Genomic DNA, 23,759 nt, shown 5'->3' on the forward strand with positions numbered 1-23,759 from the left:
TGGATACAATTGCCATATGATTTTTCCACCAAGAGGCAAATTTGCTAAGCCTGGATCCCGTATCTGTAACCCACCTTGCTGGAGTGGTCTATTCAGAATATCCCATCTTACCAGATGTAACTTGTTCTGATTGCCCTTGCCCCCGTTCCATAGGAAGTCCCGGAGGAGTTTGGAGATCTGTTCCGTGGTAGACTTAGGAGCTAGCAGGAGGGAAGACTAGAAGATGGGAAGGGCGGAGAGGACTGCCTTTATCAAAACCAACTTCCCAGCCTTTGTTAGCCATTGGCCTCCCCAATATGCTATTTTAGCTTTTATCTTGCTAATTACTTCAGTCCATAGGGAGGGAGGGCTTGGTCCCAAGGTTAAGGGAAGGCCTAGATATTTGATCTTTTCCCACTTGTCATACCCAGGGAATCCCAATGTGCAGGCAATTCGAAGGATAGTTGGGTGATCTACATTCCAGCCATAAACCACACTTTTTCTCTTATTGATCAAGGCTCCTGTGATTAAACAGAAGTGTTGAAGGATTTCTTTGAAAGCCTTTGCTATCTTAATCAAGGCCCCTCCCAAAAGGAGAGAGTCATCCGCAAAGAGGGCATGATTTATAGGGTCCACCCCTCTTGCTGCCTTGATACCTGGAATAGTGCCTACTTCCATTTCTGTTGTCAGCTTTCTGCTTAGGGATTCTGCCAACAAGATATAAAGAAAGGGTGACAAAGGGCATCCTTGGCGGAGCCCTCTAGAAGCTTGGAAGAAGTCAGAAGGTTTGCCATTGACCAGGGGGGCTATCCAAGGTCTGTGTGTGCAGGCTTTTATCAAGTTGACAAAATCAGCACTAAAACCGAAGGAGAGGAGGATTTTATAAAGAAATGAGAGTTTAACTCGGTCAAAAGCATTTGACATATCCAACTTGATGAGCATACCTTTTTCCTTCCGAGAGTGGCTAGAGTGGAGGGCTTCTTGCACTTGGATCACATTGTCTATGAGGTGCCTTCCTTTGACGAAACCGCCCTGCAGAGGGGAGATCAGGTTCCCTAACAGAGGCTTGAGTCTATTGGCTAAGAGTTTGGCAAGGATCTTGTAGGAGGCATTGCAAAGAGAGATTGGCCAGAATCTGTCGAAAGTCTCAGGGTTAACTTCTTTCGGGATTAGGGCAAGGAAGGTGGAGTTGGTGCACCCTCCCACTTTGGCTTTCTTTTGGAAGGCTTTTACCATTCTGAGAAGATCGAGTTTTATTACATTCCAGCAAGCTCTGTAGAAATGTATGGTGAAGCCATCCGGCCCAGGTGCTTTATCCGGCTGCATTGACCAAATGACTTCAACTATCTATTTTTTAGAAAAAGGCTTCATTAACCCAACGTTTACATCTGCAGTGACAAGAGAGGGGATGTTTGACAAAAAGTCGGCAACCAGATCGTCATCGGAAGTACCATCCTCCTGGAACAGATTCTGATAATGGGTTGTGGCTGCCTGTTTTATGAGAGACTGTCCTTTGATAACTTCCCCCTCCTTGTTGGATATTTCGGAAATGTGATTCCGAGAGAGACGGGCTCTGCATTGTCTGTGAAAAAAAGCTGTGTTTCTGTCTCCAGCTTGGAGCCAGAGGCTGTGAGACTTAAGGCGCCAGTATTCCTCTTCTTGTCGAAAGGAAAGAAAGGAATTGAACTGGGCCCTTTGTTCGTTAAGCAGCTGTGCTTTGGTGATTTCAGATCCTTCCATGTCTAATTGAATCTCAGCTAGAGCCTGAACTGTCTTTTGTCTATGGCTCGTAGGAGTGGAAAGACGTTTTTAATTTGCCCAAGCTTTTAATGCAGACTTAGTGTGTTTGAGTTTCTGTTCCCACACGAAGCTGGGGGATCCTTCAACTGGTTGCGCCCAAACGTGAGCCACTATGTCCATAAAGCCCTCTCTCGATACCCAAAGAGGGTTGAATCTAAAGGGAATAGGGCCCAAGTCCTCCTCTTTCTCTATCAACAGTGAGATGGGGTTATGATCAGATGTTATTTTGGGCAGAATTTTTGAAGAGATTAAATGCTTCCCCTCCAGCAGAGTACTTTGAACTAGGAACCAGTCTAAACGGGCAGCAATGTTGGCATTACCAACTCTATTGTTGGTCCAGGTATAATGACCTTTCTTAGGTTTGTGGTCCAGAAGGTCCCATTCGAGAATTAGAGACTCCACCGAGGCATGGAAGGGATCTTTACCCCATACTCCGCCTTTTTTCTCGTATGGGTCTAGAGTGATGTTGAGATCCCCCGCCAGAATGATGTTTTGGGGGACATATATTTCTAGGAAGTCTGAGAGAGAATTCTAGCAGTCCTTCTTTTCCAGAAAATTAACAGGAACATAAAGATTGAAGAGAGCTAGAGAAATCTTACTTGGGAGATGAAGAAGATCTGTATATATCCAGTGTTGGGTTGCAAAAGAGCTTTTGAGCTGGAACATATCCTCCGACCAAAGGGTTGCAAGGCCCCCTGAAGTACCTCGGGCGCTAACCGCTTTTCCTGAGTTCTTTTTCCATTTGGTTCGACTTAAAGATAGAAGAGCATCTTCTTCTATGTTTGTCTCTTGGAGCAGGAGAATGTCTGAGGTTTCCATTCTTAATAGATCTTTTACTACTTCAGCTTTCAAAGGGTTTCCCAGACCCCTGCAATTCTAAGAGACAATCTGCACTATTTACTAGAGGGGGGCGGTGCAGACCCACCCTTGGGGAGTCTGGTTCTTGTGTTCCTGCCTAGTGACATTTCAATTGTGGACTGACTGCCCTGCATCTTTAATCTCTCCGCCTCTTCTTCTCTGATCTCCTTGCGAGACTTCCTTCCTGCCTTTTTGTTGGATTGCTCAAGAGGTTCATCTTCGGAAGAACCAGGACTATCTATCAGCTTTTTCTTTTTGGTCATTTCTGCATAAGAGGGTGGGGAAGAGGTGCCTACAGGGGGGCCCTAATTTTCCTGTTGGATTGCATCTCCACAAGGGGTTTCTGAAATGGCTTCTACAGTTTGTTCCTGAGATCCTGAGTTTATTTCTGCGTCTGCTGTCTGTTCCATATTCTGTTGCACCTCTCCCTCTTCAAGTTCTGGTTGGTCTTCTAGGGGGTTTAGAGCAGCAAAAGGATTTGTTGAGATGGTGGCATTTGCTATGGCTTGATCTTCGGTTAAACTCTTCCCAGCAGAGGGTCCTCCGGTCTCTAGATTCCCTCCTTTCCTTTTCGCTCTGTTGGTCTGTTTAGTTGTAGTGGTTTTTCTGGCTTGTGTCCACTGTTCGCCCTTTTCTTTTTCAGATTCTTCCTCAGTTTTCTTCTTGCAGTTTCGAGCGAAATGGCCATAGCCATGACAATGTCGACACTTGAAGGGGAGCTATTCATAATCTAGTTCTTGAATGTGAGACCAGCCAGTTATGGTCAACTTGATCGCCTCAGGCAATGCTATCTCCAGATCGACTTCGACACATATTCTGGCACACGAATATTGTTCTCTCCTTTCAACCCTATCAATGTATTTTCCTAATTTGTTCCCGATTGTTTCCATAGATTCCGGGTTCCAGCAATGAAGAGGAAGATGGGGTAACCTTACCTAGACAGGGACGGCTGAAGGAGTGTCCTGGGAAGGATCAAAGTCTGACATCCATTTATTCAGATAGAGCCCTTGGGGGCCCATGAAATATGGACCATTTCGGAAAATGAGATCTCGATCTTCTGCTGATTCGAAAACAAAAACATAATACCCTCTGCCTACCATATGGCTTTGTATTCCTTCAGAGACAAGGGGCCTCCAGTTTCGCTGGACCCATCCATCAATAGCTTTGGGAGAGGGCCAGAGACCCGTGAATTGTCCAATGAGCCCTCGTTCAGCCAGATTCAGCGCAGTCCAGCACGGGTGTTCCGCAGGCAGTTCTACTGAAGGGATGGACTCGGCTTTCTTGACAAATTTCTGCTGGTTCGAGTTTGCTTTCCTCTTGCCACAGGAGGCTACCAATCTTTTGAAGGCAGCAATCTCAGGAGAGGGGGAGGGGGGCCCCCTCTGACGTCCATACTGGTTGGACTCAAATTTTTGATGAAGAGGCTCACTGCGCAGAGCTATCTCCTCGCTCTTACTGGTTGGTCTCAGCAGCGGGAGGCTGCCAAGAGAGCTCTGCAAAAGCGATGGCGGCGAGAGCGAGCTCCAGAGCCGAACCCTAATCTCTCCCTAGTTATCCGGATTGAATTTAATGTTTTGACCCTTGGTGATGTTGACGCACTCTGACCATTGGAGAATCTTCAAAAACTAGAATTCTCGAAATTCTCTCATTCAAAATAACCACCTTGACCCAAAAATTTGATTTCCTTGAGAAAATATCTTTTTTGGCCCAACGAATTTCTAAGTGGGACTTTCTTCCTGGGAAATGGGTCCTTTCTAATATTTTGACTTTAAAAAAGGACCTCATTAATTTTTATAATTTTTCCCACTTGGAGAGAATTTAATTTTCTCTCATTTTATTTTTTGATTAATTTATGGCTTAACAATTTAGCCATTTTTTGCTAGAAAATAAATTAAAATGACTGTAGAGGGGATTAGACATATATTCACCCTGAAGTGGTTCTAAAATATATTTAGGCGATGATGTCTAACTATGTTTAATCATCAACCTAAAATATTCCCAGACAACACTTTTTACATCAATTATTACATGAACATCCCAGATAGAAGGGGGAATTTTACGATTAAAACATGACCTTTAGACACAACCAAATTCTGCAACTCTTGATAGATGATATAGTATGAAAATTTTACATAGACTCAATGGCACTTAGACTCACCTAAGGCCTTACCATCGAGCCCCACTCTAGTGTAATGACCCATCTTTAATATAGAGAGCACAAGAATATTAGCATGCATACGATGCATGCATATGATAGCTACATATGCATGTATTGCATGTACTGCACTATTATATATATTTTAAATTAACTATAAATGTTGAATATCACGACACTGCTTTAGATAGAAGTTACACCCTCACCCATCACCAAACATATTGCTTAATGCACCATAATTAAGGAGAAAATACCCTAAATAATTTCAAGGATATAAATTTAAAAGTATAAAGTAAATATGGTTATAAGGAAATAAATGTAAAATTTAAGTTAATTATAAATATGGTTATATATTTATATATCTCATAATATTAATAAATTATACTAATAAATTATCAAAATGTGAAATTAAATCAAAATAAAATACATATTATAAACTAAGGACATTTATATAAAACTAATAAAAATCCTAAAAGTAAACCTAATACACATGTCAATATTCCTATAGCTTGGGACGAATAGAGTCACACGTTACAAAGGATGGAAGGTGTAACCATGTAGGGAGGGGTGACCGCCAAGAAATAATATACATAGACGGAAGGGGAGCATGAAATAGGGGGGAAAAATCAGTTTTGGGAAAATAGAGGATTGCCTTCACCTTTGGAATATAGTGTAGGGAGGAGGAAACACAAAGAATGGTGATAGAATGAAAATCAATATGTTTGAGGGATGAACCAAGGGCTCGATTTTGAACTGAAAATTGGGAAATTTTGAGCTGTTCTTGGAGTTTTGGGCACAGGGGCCAGTGGACTTCCATTTCGAAGTCCTCTGGATCTGGGAACCGCAGAGGTTGATCCCAGATAGGCAGGGAGGAATCGGTTGGTTTGGTAACGGAATCAGAAAACTCGGAGCAACGTGGACCGACACCAGATGGGAGAATCAGGTACGCAATTGCATTTAATTTGATAGAATTTTACAAGAAATTTGTCCATCTAGTTGAATCTTAACTAATAGCCCTTACATCTAGCTTTGGGGTATGTCTGGGAAAAAAACTCTGCCAATTATTTGGGTTTGGAAACGCGAATTATTTGGCGGAGGGTAAAAAACTCCCTAGAGTGAAACTCTTTAGCAAGGAACCTTAGGCTACCTAGATGTTTTTACATGGTTTCATCGACATACCAAGATCAGTTTTACATCAATGGCCCACGGGGCTACAAAATTTTGATTACAATGATAATATGGAAGCTGTATGATGAAGATGATCTTGAATTTTTTTTATCTGTTGATATCTACACTACTTCTCGGGGGAGTTGACACAGGTATGGTAAACATGTCACTTAAATTATTTACATCCATAACCTTAGACTTTGGCCCAATATGGCAACAAAAGAATATAGCACATCAAATGTACTTTTCCTAAGTTTTTTTTTTGTCAGCTTGGTGGGACTACATCATCATCATGTCCAATATATCACCACGATTGGGACAGGGAATTGAACCGGTGACTTCATATCAAGGAGTGTCTTAACAGAGCATCCGATCACTATCTATCCAAGACCCCGTGGACTACTTTTCCTAAGTAGGAGTTTAATAGTTACTTACTCCACTTAAGCAAGCATCCATAACGCTGATTAATGTTCTCCATAAGCCAAGGCACCAAGATAGTGAAGAATACCTCCATGCTTCCATAGCTCAACACTCCCTCTTAGCGAGGAAGAGATTTTGAACTATCCCTAACTTATATTTGAAGTAGATGAATTTGCCTTTCATCAATGCTTTAGTGAGGATGTGAGCAACCTGTTCATCAATCGGTACATACTGAAGCTTCACAGTGCCTCTCTACACGTAATCACGGATGAAGTGATACTTGATGTCGATGTGCTTGGACTCATCATGGAACATTGGATTCTTAGAGAGTTTTATGCAACTCTGATTATCACAATGGATGATAGTCACATCCATATCTTGTCCAAACAAACCCAAGAGTAACTTCCGGAGCAAGAGCACCTCACAAGAAACCATGCTCGCTGCCATGTATTCTGCCTCTGAAGAGCTCAATGTAACTGACCTCTGCTTCCTACTGGACTAGGAAACAACTCCTGAACCCAAGCTAAAGTTGCAACTCGAAGCATTCTTTCTATCCACTAAGCATCCTGACTAGTCAGCATTTGTATAACCTGTATGCCTCACTCCTCCTCCTCGCTAATATTGTAACCCAAACTCCATAGTGCCACATAGATATTTGAGTACATCTTTTGCAACAATCTAGTGCACTCTCCTCGGGTCCACCATAAATTGGTTGAGAGTGTTCTTTGCAAAACATATATTTGGCCTAGTGTTGACCAGATACATAAGCGAGTCAATCAATTGAAGATACAGTGTGGGGTCAACAACCTTTGACTCTGAAGCATCCACCTTCCTCCAGTTTGTGACCATAGGTGTAGACATGGGCCTACAATCTAACATCCTGAATCTCTTCAGGATCTCCACAATGTACTTCCCCTAACCAAGGAAATACCTTCTCTTTCTCTACCACACTTCCAAACCAAGGAAGTAGTGCATTAACTCCAAGTCCTTCATGTTGAACACAAAAACAAGATTTCTCTTGCAGTCAATAATGAATCCTCACTCCTTGTCATGAACGAGCCATCCACATAGAGCACCAGTATAAGAGGCTCCTCCCCTACCAATGAGTAGTAAAGGTTGGGGTTGGCCTCAGTCTTCTCGAAGCCCATCTCCTGCAAGTAGCTATCTATCTTTGAGTTACCATGCTCGAGGCGCCTGCTTGAGCCTCTAGAGTGCCTTTTTCAACCTGCAAACACGAGAATCCCTCCCATGCACCTAGAACCCCTTAGAATGCTCGATGTAGACTTCTTCATCAATGATTCCGTTAAGGAAGGCAATCTTTGTTGAAGAATCTTAGGGCAAAGAAGTGTAGTGTGATTCTTTGTTACTTGATAACAATTTGTGGAGTCTTTTTACTTTTCTTATTAGCTTAATCTTCTCTTCTTCTTATTAATGCATGTGTGTGTACTTCATCAAACTACTACCAAAACATAAGAACAAGAACACAAGACATTGGCTCTCTGCCAGGGCCAAAACCTCTCTTCTCTTGAGAGGAAAACCCTTTTGTGAATTTCTCTTATTGAAGCTTCTATTGATCAATGCCAAACCCTAGACCCTTGACAATAATATCCTCCAAGCACAAGTCAAGTCCTTCCCTCTTTCTGCACCTTGTTTCCCGACACTTCGTTTCTGGCACTTCGTCTTCCTTCTTCCGGCACTTCGTTCTTCTTTCAATTGTTGGTAAGTCTTGTTATACTTGCTCTAGAAGACATACCTTTGATGAGACCCTTCCCTTATGGTGATCCCTTCACTCTCTTAGCCAACCAATGAACTTTTATGACTATCAAGGGAGGGTTGTTATGACAACAGGGACAACCTCTTTACCTTCGCACGTGTGACTGTTTTCTTTGTGATGTAGACCTCTTCCTTCTTCGCTTGAGAGAGCTCCTTCTACGCTTGAGTGAGGGGCCTTATAGGCCTGCTTAGATTGCCCAACCAATGATATTATGTGACTGTAATGATAGTGTTGTAATGACCGTAGGAAGAGGCTCTGTTTCTCGCACGTGTGACTGTTTTCTACCCTAGAAAACAATCCCTTCAACTTCAGCCTAGACTCATCCTTATACGCTGCACTAGAGGCTCCCTTTCTTGTCACTTGATCACCCTTTTTCTTCCTTGTTTTCTATGCTAATTTCAGAGATGAATTGCGTTGTCTTGGAGAGGTGAAATGACTCTTATATATAGGAGTCTGCTCCTTCTTTTAGGCCAACTAGATGACTTGAGGCCGACTTGACTTTTATGCTTCGGATTTCTTCCTTTTATGATGTTGTTGCTTGGAGGAGGCTTGTGACTTTGCTTGGAGGACTTCTTATGACCCTAATACATATTCATACAAGGTGTAACATGCTCTTAAGGTCTTCAACCTTTTCTTTTGACTATTTGACTCACCTATAACACTTTAACTAGTGCTAGACCTATTTCAATGAGCAAGAAACTAATTGACATATATTATAAAAATAATATTTCTTTTATTCAATAAATACAAATATCAAAAGTACATTTATGAAGACCGAACCTAGTTACATTTCCTTCAACAATCTTGACATCTATCTGATGCACCCTTCAACCCATCTTTGCTGCTATAGAGCTAACGACCCCAATCGAGGTATATTTGGTGACAAGGGCAAATATCTCCTTGTAGTCGACTCCCTCTCGTTGTAAATACTAAAAACCCCTTATCCATGAAGTGCATGTTGATCTTCTCGACACTCCCATCAACTGCGTGTTTAATCTTGTAAATCCGTCATGATCCAACTGCTCTCTTTCCCTCTGGTCATGTCACTACCTTCTAGACATCATTCTTCATGACGGAGGCATACTCTACCATGGCATCCTGCCAAACTTGCTGATCAACAACCTCCTGATTAATGGAAGGATCTGCATCTATTAGCTCCATCATGAGTGCCAGTAACTAGTGTATCTTTGTGGTGGCGTGCTTTCCCTGGTAGGTCTCTTAGGAAGCCCAAAATCCTTGACATCTCTCAGGGTCTGCATGGCCCACCTGGGCCGCCCCCTGCCTGATGAGGAAGGCTCATCCTGTGGAACAAGATCTCCTTGTACTCCTCGTTCTCTTGAAAAGCCTGCATAGCAGTGCCTGTGCATCTAGATCTTGTCTCCTCTCCTCCTCCTGTCCTTGCGAGTTCTAACTTCTTGCATATGATGGATCAACATCTTGTGTGGACTTCCTTAAAGCCCTCCCCTCATCAAATCGTACATTCCTGTTCACTTCCTAAGCGCTGGTATGTGTACACGGTAGGCTTTGGAAGTTTCGTTGTATGTAACGAAGATCCCCTTCTCTGCAGTCAGTTCCAACTTTGTTCTCTTCTCAGAAGGAAAGTGATAGTACACTAGATACCCAAATATCTTGTGTCCCACATTTGATTTCTTGCTTGTGTATGCCTCGTCAAGAGTCATCCTCCCCAAAATTTTATGGGGACTCCCGTTTTGAATGTACATTGCGGTATTACAGGCCTTATCCCACAAAAACATGGAAAGCCCCTAATCATGCAACATAGGCTGCGCAACCCCAACTATAGCCTTGTTCTTCCTCTTTGATACTCCGTTTTGTTGAGGATTATAAGGAACAATTAGTTCCTTTTTTATCCTCGCACTCGCACAGAACTCAATGAAGGCATTCAAGGTGTACTCACCCCCACTGTCTGATCGCAACACCTGAATCTTTCACCTCGTCTAATTCTCCACAAGAGCTTTGACCTCTTGGAATTTGCCAAAGATCTCATCCTTGGTTTTGATGAAATAAATCCAGGTCTTCTGGAGTAGTCATCAATAAACATGACATAATAACTGTATCCACTGAGGGATATGGAAGGCATAGGCCTGCATATGTACGAATGAATGAGATGTAACACACCCTTGGATCTGCTGTCACTGGGTGGGAAAACTATCTTGGCATATTTTCCCATAGCGCAACCTTTGCATGGGCCATGCCTCTCCGCACTAAACTGTGGTAGTGTTGTCACTATATGTCTGAGCACATTAAGCATTCCATGATGATGTGCCATCCTCCTGTGCCATAACTCTCCCAAATCACAACTCATGCTCACCAATGCTCTTGCTAGCTGAAATTGCATTTTGTATAGTTTTCCCTTGCACACACCAATCACCTTTGTGCACCTGCCCTTCACGCCCTTGGGTTGGATGTAGACTTTCCCTTCATAGAAGGTTACCACATACCCTCTGTTCTCTAGGATGATACTGACAAGAGGTTCTTAGTTAGAGCACCTTTGTCACTTTGAGGGGTTTGTTAGAATCCCTCTGAAACATGACAGTACCATGGTTTGCTTCCTTGTATTTAGCATCGTTGCGAGCTCAATGTGGAGATCAATATCTTGTCTCGCAACCTGCTAAAGAACTTATGTGCCCTTGTCATATGTCATGAGAAGCCACTATCTAAGTACCAAACTTTTGTGGACACTGAGCTCAATAGACTTGCAATGAGTTTGAAGTCTTCCTCAAATTTTCTCGAGAATTCTTCAATCTTTGCTGAGGTTGCCACTTGTGACTTGGTCTTCTTCTTCTTGTTGGGACATTGACTCGCAAAATACCCCATCTTGTTGTTGAAAATGTAACTAGTTTCGGTCTTCATAATTGTTGTTGTACTCATTTCAATATGTATCCTATGTAACAAACGAGAGAAGAAAAGAAAAAGTTATTATTATTAAAGCATGGGTTTCATGCTCTTTATTGATGGTTAGGTAAAATCATGTTCTTTGTGCTTCCAAGGCTTTCTAGGTCTTAGGATTTATTGTCATGAGCCAAAGGAGTCAACATCATGTTTATAAGACCCTTTTGGGCAAAATATATTTTGTAAAAAGAATTATTTTTGAGTCTAGAAAGTCCTAGAAGCTCCAAAGTACAAGTCGACCTTGGGAACATCAAGTTGGCCTAAAGGAGGGAATTCTACCCTTTGAGAAGGCTATATAAAGAAATAGTTTGACCTCATTTGAGATACACTTACTCACAAGTTCAATCTATCAATAAAGAGTTCAATCTGTAGCTGGGAAGCAAGAAGAAGAAGAGCGAAGATCAAGGAGAAGTTGGAAGAACGAAATTTCTTGTTTTTTGGATCTATCTATCTCACACATACATAATTCTAGGGTTTATGGGCTGCAGGAAGAGGCCGAAATTGCAGGGTCGAGTTGCAGTAAGACGAAGTGCAACATCTTGTAGTTGGAGGGAAGGATACTCTGTCTAGACCTCGTTGACCTTAGGAGGAGCTGTCTTGCTCCAGGAAGGTCTCAAGAGGAAGTTGATCTAGGGTTTCCTTGGAAGCTACAAGACTGAAATTGCAGGGTCGAAGTTGCAGGCTGAGTAGTAGTATCGAAGCTGGCAAGTTGAAGTTGCAGTGTGTAGAAGTTTGGTGTAGAATCAAGGAAGGACTTGAGGAAGGGCTGACTTGGTACTAGGAGAAGGACTGGTCTGGGGTTTGGGTTTTTGTATCTCATTTGATGCAGATTCTAAGAAGAGAAGAGTTTCTGGGTTTTCTCCTTGGAGGGGTTTTTCCCTGGATGAGAGCCTAATATCAATGTCCTCTATTATTGCAGTTTATGTTCTTGCTAGTTGTTTGATGAAAGATCTAACTAAAAGAACACAAGAAAGCTGATAAGTTCACAAGCAAATGTTAAGGTTAAAGAAAATAAGTGTAATAACCGCCACTATTAATTTTCCAACATGGTATCAGAGCTAAGGTGAGCAAGTAAGGCAACTAGAAGGACACTAGGAGTTACTTGTCAAGGGGAAGGGAAAAGGAAACTCCGAAGAAGATGACTTCAAGAAGGATTGAAGAGTCATTGGAAAACTTAGAAGGAGGGTTTTACAAGAAGATCAAGTCTACATCAAGCTCGCATTTAAAGAAAAATCTGAGAGGAAGACTTCAAAAGGATTTATGATCTCTCTCTCTAGAAAAAGATCTATTTGGAAGACATCAAGGATATTGGAAGTTGTTGTTCGAAGAATCCCAGTAGACATCTTTGAAAGACATTGTTGAAGACTCTTCAAGAATCTTGAAGGCATCAAACATCATCAAGGAGAATCTTGATCTCAAGTAAGTAACATATTATTACATCATGCCTGAATCTTCAAGTCATATGGGTTCTTTCTGCAAAGAGAGCAACAAGCTCATTGGGGCATCAAACTATCTAGCATGGAAGAAAAGAATTGACTTGATACTCACAGAACAAGAAGTAATGGAATATGTTACTAGGGAAATTACTGAACCTGAGAAAGATAAGACACAAGAACTAGCAAAATACAAGAAAGGGGAAGTAAGGGCTCAAAGGATCATAGTTGAATCAATTAAGGATTCTCTTGTTCCATTTGTTGCAAATTTGAAGACTTCCAAGGCCATGTATGACAAGCTAGTGAATTTGTATTCAGTAAGTACAATAGGACAAAAGATGTCGTTGAGGAACAAGCTATACAGAATGAAGAAATCAAAGGATGAGGATGTGGCATCCTTTCTCATGAGAGTCTCTCAACTAAGAGACCATTTGCAAGGACTTGGGGAACAAATCACTGATTTTGAAGTAACCATTTGTGTACTAAATGCATTGCCACCAGAATGGAGCAACTTTGTAGCAAGCATATACTCCAAAAAGGATTCAACTCCCTTCAATGAGTTGTGGGCGCAATGCATATTGGAAGAATCAAGGATCAAGGTCAAGGATGATATTGGATCAGATGAGCAATCTCAAGCCTTTCTAGCTCGAGTCAAGAAGCTGAAGAAGGGAAAGTTTGGTAAGTCCAAGAAGAAAGACATGTCCAAAGTGTAGTGTTTTGGATGCAATGAATTTGGAAACTTTAAGAGGGATTGCCCAAACAAGCAGAACAACAAGAGAAAGGAAAGAAGTGAAACTCATGTAGTTGAGGCAGTGGGAGAACCTGAGAAGAAGGCAAAGAAGGAAGAAGTGAAGGATCTTTACTACTAAAGAAGGTTCACTGACTGTCAGGTTCTCTGTGAAGTTTAATCTTTCTTTTAAGATAGTATGTTTTGCATAACATCATAGAAAGAAGCATATGATAGTAGCATGTCTAGAATTTACATGATTAAGTTGCTTTGTAGAGATCATCTAGATAGATGGATAGATAGACCATTTTGCATATTGATCATCTAGGCATTATCTAACATTATGTTAGAAGAAGTCATCTTGCTTAGGTGGATCATCATGATCCTAGAAGAACCATAATTATGAAAGGTTCTTGGAAGAAGCACTATGACAAAGGTTAGTAGACATTCCATGTAATGTGGAATCAATACTGGTAAAGGGATGAAATAATGCAATGGGTTAGGATGTAGTCTCTTTGTGAGATATATGAATAATTAGATGATTGGATGAAAGCATAGGATTGCATGCTGGATATAAAACTTTGATAAGATTCATGTGTATAGAATCTTGTAAAAGAAAGTTGGTCATAAAATATGCTTAGGTATATGGGTATACGATGCTTAAAAAACTAGGATCGACTTATTTAAGAATGTATAAGATTTATGACTTTCTCTAGAATATGTAAGATAATGATTAACATCTAGCATAGTCTTCGGAAGAAAAGTTGTAACTTGGTAATCAAGTTCGATCCTTGGGCACTCTGATGCATGAAGGAAGATTCATATGGAGATGGACCATGAGGATGTTAATGGGATGAGAAGGTCATCATGATGAGGTAACTTTGATTTTAATTATTATTGGTTATCTGGTTAACATATTATTTTGCTACCTAGAAGAATGTTGCAGGAATATATGATGGCAGTTGAGGCAAGTTCAACTGTATGGATGAAGGATATTGAGGGAAGCTCGATATCTGGTACCTGGCAACTATGAAGTCAAGATATGGACATCTTGGGATTAAAAGGTAGTGGTGCGAGAAGATAACCTAGAGGTCAAAGGAAGATCACTTTCAAGAAGCTATGATCAGCTTGAAGTTTGGGAAGGCTCAATGTAATGCCTTCATATCAAAGAAGAAAGTGATGAGCAAGAAGATTGGCCTAGAACCTGTCACAAGATTGAAGAGAGAAGGTGGCTCCATGATACCTTGAAAGAAAGAAAGCTCGATGATGCAAAGGAAAGAGGGAGCTAGGCAACTATGAAGAACTAGTAGCTGATACTCTTATGAAGACAAGTTGTAAGGCTTGTGATGATGACTTCCCAAATAGAAAGGAAGTCTAGATCTCCTCTAATTTTGAGAGGGAGTAAAAGAGTCTCCTTGTATAGGAGCAAAGTTCTATTCTCAAGATTAAGGAACAATAGGGATGTCCTCTCGGTCTGAGAGGGAGTGATGTTGGACATCACATGTGCATTCTTCTCTTCAGGGGATGAAGAGAGAATGACAAAGGATTGGATAAGCATCTGTGGTTTCCTTGAGGATAAAACATCCAAGAAAGGAAAGGTACTGACACTCTTTGAAGATGTGACAAGTATCCAAGAGAAGAGTGGTTGAAGAGGACTGATATTCTTTGAGGACTCAGGATTGGAGATCCAAGATAAGAATAGTCCTAAAAAGACATACCTTGTAGACATCTGGATGGGGTATGTACCTTGCATAGGTAGTGCGTTATCACACGTAAAGCCTCCCAACATAATGCTCTTAATTAAAGAAGAGCTTGTCTAGTTAGGCCTTAGAGACAGTGCTGGTCATGATGATGATGCTTACAATATGGCTTATCAATTCGACTCTTCTTGTGAGAACTCTTCAGTTTGAGATATGATGTTGTACTAGTTGTACAATTATGAATACCTCCCTAGTTAAGAGGGAGTGTTGAAAATGTAACTAGTTTCGGTCTTCATAATTGTTGTTGTACTCATTTCAATATGTATCCTATGTAACAAACAAGAGAAGAAAAGAAAAAGTTATTATTATTAAAGCATGGGTTTCATGCTCTTTATTGATGGTCTTCTAGGTAAAATCATGTTCTTCATGCTTCTAGGGTTTGTTAGGTCTTAGGATTTATTGTCATGAGTCAAAGGAGTCAACATCATGTTTATAAGACCCTTCCGGGCAAAATATATATTGTAAAAAGAATTATTTTTGAGTCTAGAAAGTCTTGGAAGCTCCAAAGTACAAGTCGACCTTGGGAACATCAAGTTGGCCTAAAGGAGGGAATTCAACCCCTTGAGAAGGCTATATAAAGAAGTTGTTCAACCTCATTTGGGACACATTCACTCACAAGTTCGATCTGTCAAGAAAGAGTTCGATCTGTAGCTAGGAAGCAAGAAGAAGAAGAGCAAAAGTCAAGGAGAAGCTGGAAGAATGAAATCTCTTGTTTTTGGGCTCTATCTCTCTCACACGTGTGAAATTCTAGGGTTTCTGGGCTACAGGAAGAGGCCGAAATTGCAAGATCGAGTTGCAGTAAGACGAAGTGCAACATCTTGTAGCTGGAGGGAAGGATAATCTATCTAGACCTCGTTGACCTTAGGAGCTGTCTTGCTCTAGGAAGGTCTAAAGATGAGGCTAATCTAGGGTTTCCTTGGAAGCTACAAGACCGAAATTGCAGGGTTGAAGTTGCAGGTTGTGTAGCAGTATCAAAGCTGGCAGGTCGAAGTTGCAGTGTGTAGTAGTTTGGTGTAGAATCAAGGAAGGACTTGAGGAAGGGATGACTTGTACTAGGAGAAGGACTAGTCTAGGGTTTGGGTCTTTCTATCTCATTTGAAGTAGATTCTAAGAAGAGAAGAGTTTTTGGGTTTTCCCCTTGGAGGGGTTTTTCCTCGGCTAAGAGCTTAATATTTGTGTCCTCTATCGTTGTAGTGTAAGTTCTTGCTATTTGTTTGACGAAAGATCTAGGTAAAAGAACACAATAAAGCTAATAAGTTCACAAGCAAATATTAAGGTTAAGGAAAATAAGTATAATAGCTGCCACTATTGATTTTCCAACACTTGTGACAGGCAAAACACTTCACTTTACTGACATCCATGTCCTTTTTTCCCTTGGAGGCCGCCTCGCTATTGCTGGAGCCCTTCTTCTTGGTCTTTCTCTTGCCTTTTCCTGCAAGCACCGACTTCTCCTCATCCTCATTCTTGGATGCACTACTCTGCTGAGGTCCCACTCTTTTTTCTTCTTGGATGAAGTCATCCCACAATTGCTCCTAGTTAGGGAGATGCTCCCTCATCACAATTCCCTTCACAAAAACATCACATTGCTTTGTGAACCCATTTAGTGCTATGCACACTAGTTCTGGGTCTTGTACAGTCTCCCCCACGGTTGCAAGCTCGTCACTTATCTGAGTAATGCGAGTGAGGTATGAAGCCACTCCTTCTGCCCTTACCATTTTGGTGCTCCTCAATTTCTCTTGGTTTACCATCTTTCTATTCTGGTTGTCGCTTTGATAGAGCTTTGTGAGAGACTCCCACATTTCTCTAGTAGACTTCTTCCCGGAAAGCTGAGGGATTATGTGGTCCTTCACCTCATCCAAGATGATGCGTCGAGCCTTCACATCCCACTTCTTTTACATGACAAGCTGTGTTGGATCGACCCGGGAATGTTGCACTTGGTCAACGAGATCCCAGATCTCGTTCTCCTCCAACACGAGAGCAATGCGCTCTCTCCAGGTTGTGAAGTTTGATGCACCCCCTTGCCTGTCCTCAAAGCACAATCCTGTGGTCATGACTAAAAAACCTCAGCTTCACTCAACCTCTGCACTAACCATATATCACTACGTTGCACAATCACAAGCCGACCTCTGAACATTGTTAAATCTATTCCCTGCTCTTCAAGAACACTCTTATACCATGTAAATTTCCTAAGCCCAATGCAAGAATTAGTTTCCAACAAATTTTATACCTAGAAATAAATTACAACAACCAATCATTTTTGTTTCGTAAACTAATTAGTACTAGCTTCCTTAAGAAAGAAAATGCACAACATGAATAATAGGAACAACAATCACACAATTGACACAATTTTACCTTGGAAACCCACAAAGGGTAAAACAAACAACGAGTTTGTTTTTATTGGGTAAAGACGATATGGATTTTCTTACAAAAATTACAAAGCTCCACGGCTGAAATTCCCACAGCAAATACCGAGCCTTATGGTCTCACCAAACCCAACCGAAATCAAGCCCTACGCAGTGCCTATGTCACCCTGTGCGCAACTTGCATCACTTAGATCATGCAGCTTGCGTCACTCAGCTCACACGACCTTGTTTCACTTGGCTTGGTTGTTGATAATTTTCCTGGTAAATCCCTCTGTGTTCCACCAACAAGTCGTTCTCTCTCATAACAAATCGTTCTTCCCAATTCGCCTTGTCTCAATGATGTGCCTTCACCTCATGGATATGACTTGTATCAAACTCCCTTGAGCCTCCCAATCAAACCCTATCACTCCAAAGAGATGTCATGTCTTGTATGAGAGGTTGAGAACCCAGTTCTCTACTTCAGAAGTAGCCCCGGGACTGAAACTCTCGGGTGATTGTGGTGAGAGTGGACGGAAACCCACCTCATCTCCTTGGTGGATTCAGCCAAAATTCACAGGTGCAGTGATAAATTTCAGTTCAGTTTTGGGAGGGCTGGTTTTAGCAGTGGAGCAGATCAGTTTTGGAGACCAGATTATCTATCTCAGCGATTTCAGTTATATCATCATGTACACTCTTTTAGTTATTTATTATAATGAAAGCTGAGATTATTTCTGTTCATTGTGTTATTGAATTGCATGCACTCTACTTGTTATATTTTACATGGCAATCTTCTGTTGATTGAATAGCAATTTTATGGTGAAATTTTGGTTGAGTTAAGATTTCTGCATAATTAGCAAAATATCCCATTTGGGATATTACAAAACCCCCAATCCTCGAGGCTTGGAGTACCTCCCAAGCTAGCAAAAATCAACAAGGACATGGTCATGATATCTCAATTTAGGTACCATATTCGTGCCCCTCCTAGGTAATAAAATAAAAGCCTTGGGGTGGACCCACTTGACTAGACGTAGAAGATAACCACCAATGTGAAATAAGGAAACAAATATAACTTATCAACACTATGATTCATTTTCCAACTTCAACATGTTGTAATATCCCCAATTTTGTGAGCATGGAAATCACTAAGAAGTTTTGCCCAATTTTGGTGATATTAATAAAAAAGGGGCAAATATTATTTTATTGTAGAAAGACAGCCAATATTATTTTATTGGAGAATGACAGAAAATATTATTTTATTGGAGAATGGCGACAAATATTATTTAATTAGAAAGGGAAGCAAAAAATAGTTAGTGAAAAGTGGCCCCCACCAATAAAATAATATTAAAAGGGAGTCTAGAAGCTTGGGGAGAACTCATTGACATTTTAAAGGAGGATGGAGATCATTTGCTATCCTATCCTATCTGATCATTTCTCATTGATATTGAAGAGAAACTCAAGCGAGTTTCAGATCGAGGATTTCAAGCGAAATTCCTCACCCTAGTTTTGGTGGATCTCATTGCCACCCTAGTTAGTTTCTCCAATTTTTGTGGATGATCTTTACCACCCTAGTTGGATTACTCTTTGGGATTAAGTGAAGATCTAATAAAGATTGATTGCAAGAGTACTTCAGTCCAGGAGCACCATTGTTGTTTGCAGGGGACCGAAGTTGATTGGCATTCTATTGGCCAAATCATTCCAAGGATCATCATTCTTTCAGGAGGCCGAGTTGAGTATTTTTGTGCTATTCGCTCAGTAGAGAAGATCAGTTCGTTGTGCGCTATTCCATACTTCTCTACACCAAGTGAGGAGGTCCTATTTCATTAGCGTTTCTTACTGACTATTGTGGCTGAATTTTATCAGTAAGGAGGGGCCAAATTTACCTTCTAAAGAGGGCCGAATTCTATCATAATCTTCAGCAGATCAACTCCATCTGTGGGATGTAATTCCTTCACCAGTAAGAGGTCCAAATTGTCTGATTATTGTAGGCTGATTTTTCTTTGCATACTTCACCAAATTATAATTATTTATTGCAGAATTTAAGGGCCGAGTTTCTGATATCCTGGAGGCCGTATTTCTCAATTAACAGTGCCAAAGAGGGAGGGCATATTTTAGCAGAATTGAGGGCAGCATCTATCTCAATTAGCATACCCATTTCTGAAGTGGCCGAGGCTCTATTTTGAAGGCCAAATCCCTCAGAGATCAGAAAACAAATTTGGCATTATTGTTGCACATTGGCAGGGGTTCGAATTTCATTTGCTTCCCAGGGTATTCATCAGTGATTGTTCCAGCACTCAAACTTGTCTTCTTGATGGCTCAACGTCGGTGGGTTCTGTTGGGTACAATCTGGGCATTGAAAGTGAAGTGTATCTCTGCTAGGAGGGCAACAGATTTCTCATTATTGCTGAACATGTGACTGCTGGTTATTGGTGGCATTCCTTGTATAATGTAATAATGTAGTGTATAATGGTATTTCCTACCTCAGCTCTTTTGTCATTATCAAAGTGTGTATCACCGGTGGTATTAAGCCTCTAGTTTCACGGTAAAATTGATATCAGCAGTTCTTAAATATTTGTATTATGTATGCTTGGCATTGCTGGTGTTATTTTTGGTACCTACAGTACATTGTCATCAAACTGTTTGTGAAATTACCTCAGTGAACCAAACCATATAAATTCAGAAAATTTGTGGGTTTTCCAAGACATTTCAAAAAGGGAACACTACACACGTGATCCTTACTTAAATTCCTAATACTTTAAATGAAAATACATCATATGAATCAATGGCTAATGTACCTCATGTGTGTTGAACCGCTATCATCAGATGATTATTTTGATCAGGAAAAATGTGCTAAGCATATAAGGGGCATCGCTGCGGTATGTGGAGAATGCTGGTCATCATTTCTACATTGTGGATCAATGAAGAATGATCATTCCTGAATGGCTGGAAATCTGCATGATAGGAGAAAAAATTTCTCCTAGGGTTACCCATGTGTATGGATGGGTAACAGTTCCTAAGGGAGGAACTGATTTTTGCACCCTCGTGAATCATTCCTCCCATAGGGATTGGTTCCCCTAAGTTCCACAACACATCCTAAATCAAGATCCTCTTGAACTGGAAAAGGATTAAAAAAATTACCTTAGGGAATCAGTTCTTTCCTTATGAACTGGTTCCCCTACATTTCCTAAATCAAGATCTGAATCCTCTTGAATTGGAAAAGGATCTGACAAAAATTTCGCAAATTTTTGCTGAATCTGATCCAGATCAGTGAATCCATGGTGGGTCCACAATTTGGATACAGGTGCAGGGGTGTTTCAGGTGAATCCAGTAATGTTGGTGAGAATATATTGGGGATTTGGAAAACATCACGCAAAACTGAATATGACATTCTTGCTCTTTTGTTGGTAACTACACATAAGCATATTTTCAGACCCTAGGAGGAGACTGCTATAGAAAGCCAATTCTTCCTAGTGCAATTAGAAACAATTGGTTTGAGTCTTATAAAGTAAAGGTAATGGTATTCGTATAATACATATAGTTTCTAAACATGTGATCTTTAAAAATGATAGTTGATTGCTCTGTGATTTCTTGTTTGTTTTGCTCATCATACTGGGTTTTGTTTTGTTGTCATACAGTTATCAGTAGTAAATATTTCTCTTAATATTTAGTGCAAGCAAATAAAAGTACAGCTGCATTCTTTTGGATGAATTACTGAAAAAGATGCCTGATCCTGTGATGGCTTTAAACAGATTATTTCAGAGATTCGTAAAAAGATGGAAGAGCTTGGCTTCATTGAAGTTGAAACTCCCGTGCTTCAGGTTACCTTCTCTCTGTCATTTGAGTTCTTACATATGGGCTTACATGTAATATGAGGATATCTGAACCACTGTCCCCTTTCGCAATTATTGGGTAGTGTTATGTATCTGTATTGGAGTAGTTCTTATGGTGTTGGATATCACAAGTCAGCTGGAAGACAGTGTCATTTTAAAAGAGGTTTTCGGTTTCTATAACAGATAAACAGCCAGAATAGTTACAACAAATCATATTTGTTTCAAGAAGCTAAGGCTGTATTGAGAATTATTTTTAGTAATTGGCCCCTATTAGGGGATAATTTATTTTTCACATGCTTAAACATGGTTATCAATGCATATATATTTCAAGCTGACAATTCAACTCATTTTTTCTATGATGCACTTTATAAATTTACGTGTCATGAAGAATTATAACATGATGAGTTATCCTGGATATTTTTCTCTATGCTTTTGATGTTCTTGTGAGCTTTGTTCATATTAGTTGGCAGCTATGCTAGACTTTGCCTTTGCTTCTTGATGTGCATCCAACTTCTTCACAATTAAGTTTTAGTTTCTCTGCGACCTGCATGTCTCTCAGATATTATTTTCAATTTTCTTCTGAATTTCTTTGTTTTTGACTGGATGAGTCAAAACTATGGTTGTCTAGAGTGATATGTGAAGAACCATCATTTAGTGGTGGGTTTTGATTCCATTCATTCATAATTACATAACCTTCTCAACAAACTTCATGAGCATTTTTCTCATTTTTCCCTTGGTCACACATTCATTCTAGGCTTTTTTAACATTGCTGTCTTTGTTTTCTGTCATGCAACTCTTGGTGATTGGCATACTCGCTTGAAAGTTTTCTTATGTTGATTTCTAGTAGCATCGGATGTGCTCTAAGTCTCAAAATTTGCAGGGAGGCTTAGGCACATGCATTCTCCAATACCCATAAATCGTTTTGAGAAATTCCACCCAGAGACTGTTTTACTAAAATAATTAATTATTTTTAATGGGTGCCTAAGTCTAAACATAGGAAATTAAAATAATTAAAGGGTATTAATCTAAATGTCAGTGAAACTTCTAGAAGAAGACGGAGAGCGAGTCCAAATGATCTCAGCCATTGATTAGAATCTAATCTGGGCCGTTGATTCTCAACTGGAGGATTATAAGAAGGACATCGATGGGCACTTGGAGTACACATTGAGTGAAGATCAAAAGATCAATTTTCTGACGCAGAGTAGCTACCGGAAATAATTTCTAAGTGATCTTTTGCAATGAGGGGCAAGGATAATTCTGGTTGGAGATTTCTCCTAGTCTGAGAATACTCAGCAGAGAAGGAAGAGAGAGATCTGAGAGAGGCAACGTAGTGGCTAAGCTGGCCAGTGTAGGTTGACGTAGAGGCAACGCAGAGCCTTGAGGAGGTCCAAAAATTTGCTGGAGCTATGTTGCGGAGGAGCGCCCCCCCCCCCCCCTCGAACCCGCTCTCGAATCGCGCTCCGGGCGGGAGCGGCTAGGGAGCGCGTTCCCAAAATCGCTCCCGGATGGGAGCGATTTTCGGGAGCGCGCTCCCTCAAAAAAATTTACGCTCCTTGGTCTGTTAGGAATCGCCATAGGGAGCGATCGCTCTGGCGCTCCCGGAGCGATTTTTAACGCCCGGGAGCGATCGGGGAGCGCTCCCGGGCGTTAAAAATCGCTCCGGGAGCGATTCGCGCGGGGCCGGGAGCGGGTCGGCGGAAAAAAATTCCGCGGACCCGAAAAAAATAAATTTTAAATTTTTTTTTTTTGGTTTTAAAAGGCCAATGGGCCAAAAAAATATTCATTGTTACTTCATTGAGCTTGAGTTTGGAGCTGGAGCAAGAGCAAAGGAGCGAGGAGCAAGTGCTGAGGAGCGAGGAGCAAGTGCCAAGGAGCGAGGAGCAAGCCTGCAGAGGTAAGTAACTTAGTAATTTAGTTAGTTTAGCTGGTTAGGTAGTAATTTAGTTAATTTAATTTAGCTTATTGAGTTTAAAAATCACGTATTTAAATTAAATTAATTAATCCAAATAAATTAAATTAATTTGCAGATTCAAGAATCAAAACCCTACAAACATCAAACACCATGGACCTGGCTATATTTCTTGGCATTTTCCTCTTCCTGGTCCCTTTTATGGTTATTATGGTGCTGGAGAGTAGGAAACGGAGGGGCCAGCCCCAAACTGAAGAGGGGGATGAAGAAGCCGGAGAAAGTCAAATGGGTGAAAACCCCGGTGAGGAGGAGCTGGAGGAGGGTGAACATGACCCTCAAAAAACTAAACAAGACCAAACTCCATTGTGGAAATATGTTAACAGGGCTGAAACAGGGAGAGGGGGTGGAACCACTAAATTTCATTGCCCCCATTGCAACACTGATTACACAGGTTCATACACCCGTGCTAGAAGACACCTCTGCGGGAAAAGGCCATGGGATAGAGAGAAACAAATAGGAATCAAAACTTGTACAACGGTGTCAACAATGGAGAGAGCCAAATACATAAGGGAAGAGGAGGAAGCCCAATACAGAACAAAAAAATCAAGGGGTTTCTTTGAACCAAGCTCACAATCACAAAGAACTCCTTCAGCATCCTCCCAAGGCAGTGGATATGGACATGGAGGCACAGGGTCATC

At 40.9% G+C, this 23,759-nt stretch overlaps 1 protein-coding gene across 1 annotated transcript in view; it reads left to right on the forward strand.

Moving 5' to 3' along the window:
* OVA5 (Lysyl-tRNA synthetase, class II) overlaps positions 1 to 23,759 on the forward strand; it is a 433,444-nt gene that overhangs the window by 148,162 nt on the left and 261,523 nt on the right. The window contains exon 6 of the mRNA XM_089458538.1: positions 21,072 to 21,140. Within this exon, the coding sequence (XP_089314664.1) occupies positions 21,072 to 21,140 (69 nt within the window). The remainder of the gene's footprint in view (positions 1 to 21,071; positions 21,141 to 23,759) is intronic.

The sequence above is a fragment of the Pinus tabuliformis genome, chromosome 7 (assembly GCF_031772625.1).
Source record: "Pinus tabuliformis cultivar Carrire ecotype Pingquan chromosome 7, CPIR1, whole genome shotgun sequence".
Taxonomy (NCBI): domain Eukaryota; kingdom Viridiplantae; phylum Streptophyta; class Pinopsida; order Pinales; family Pinaceae; genus Pinus; species Pinus tabuliformis.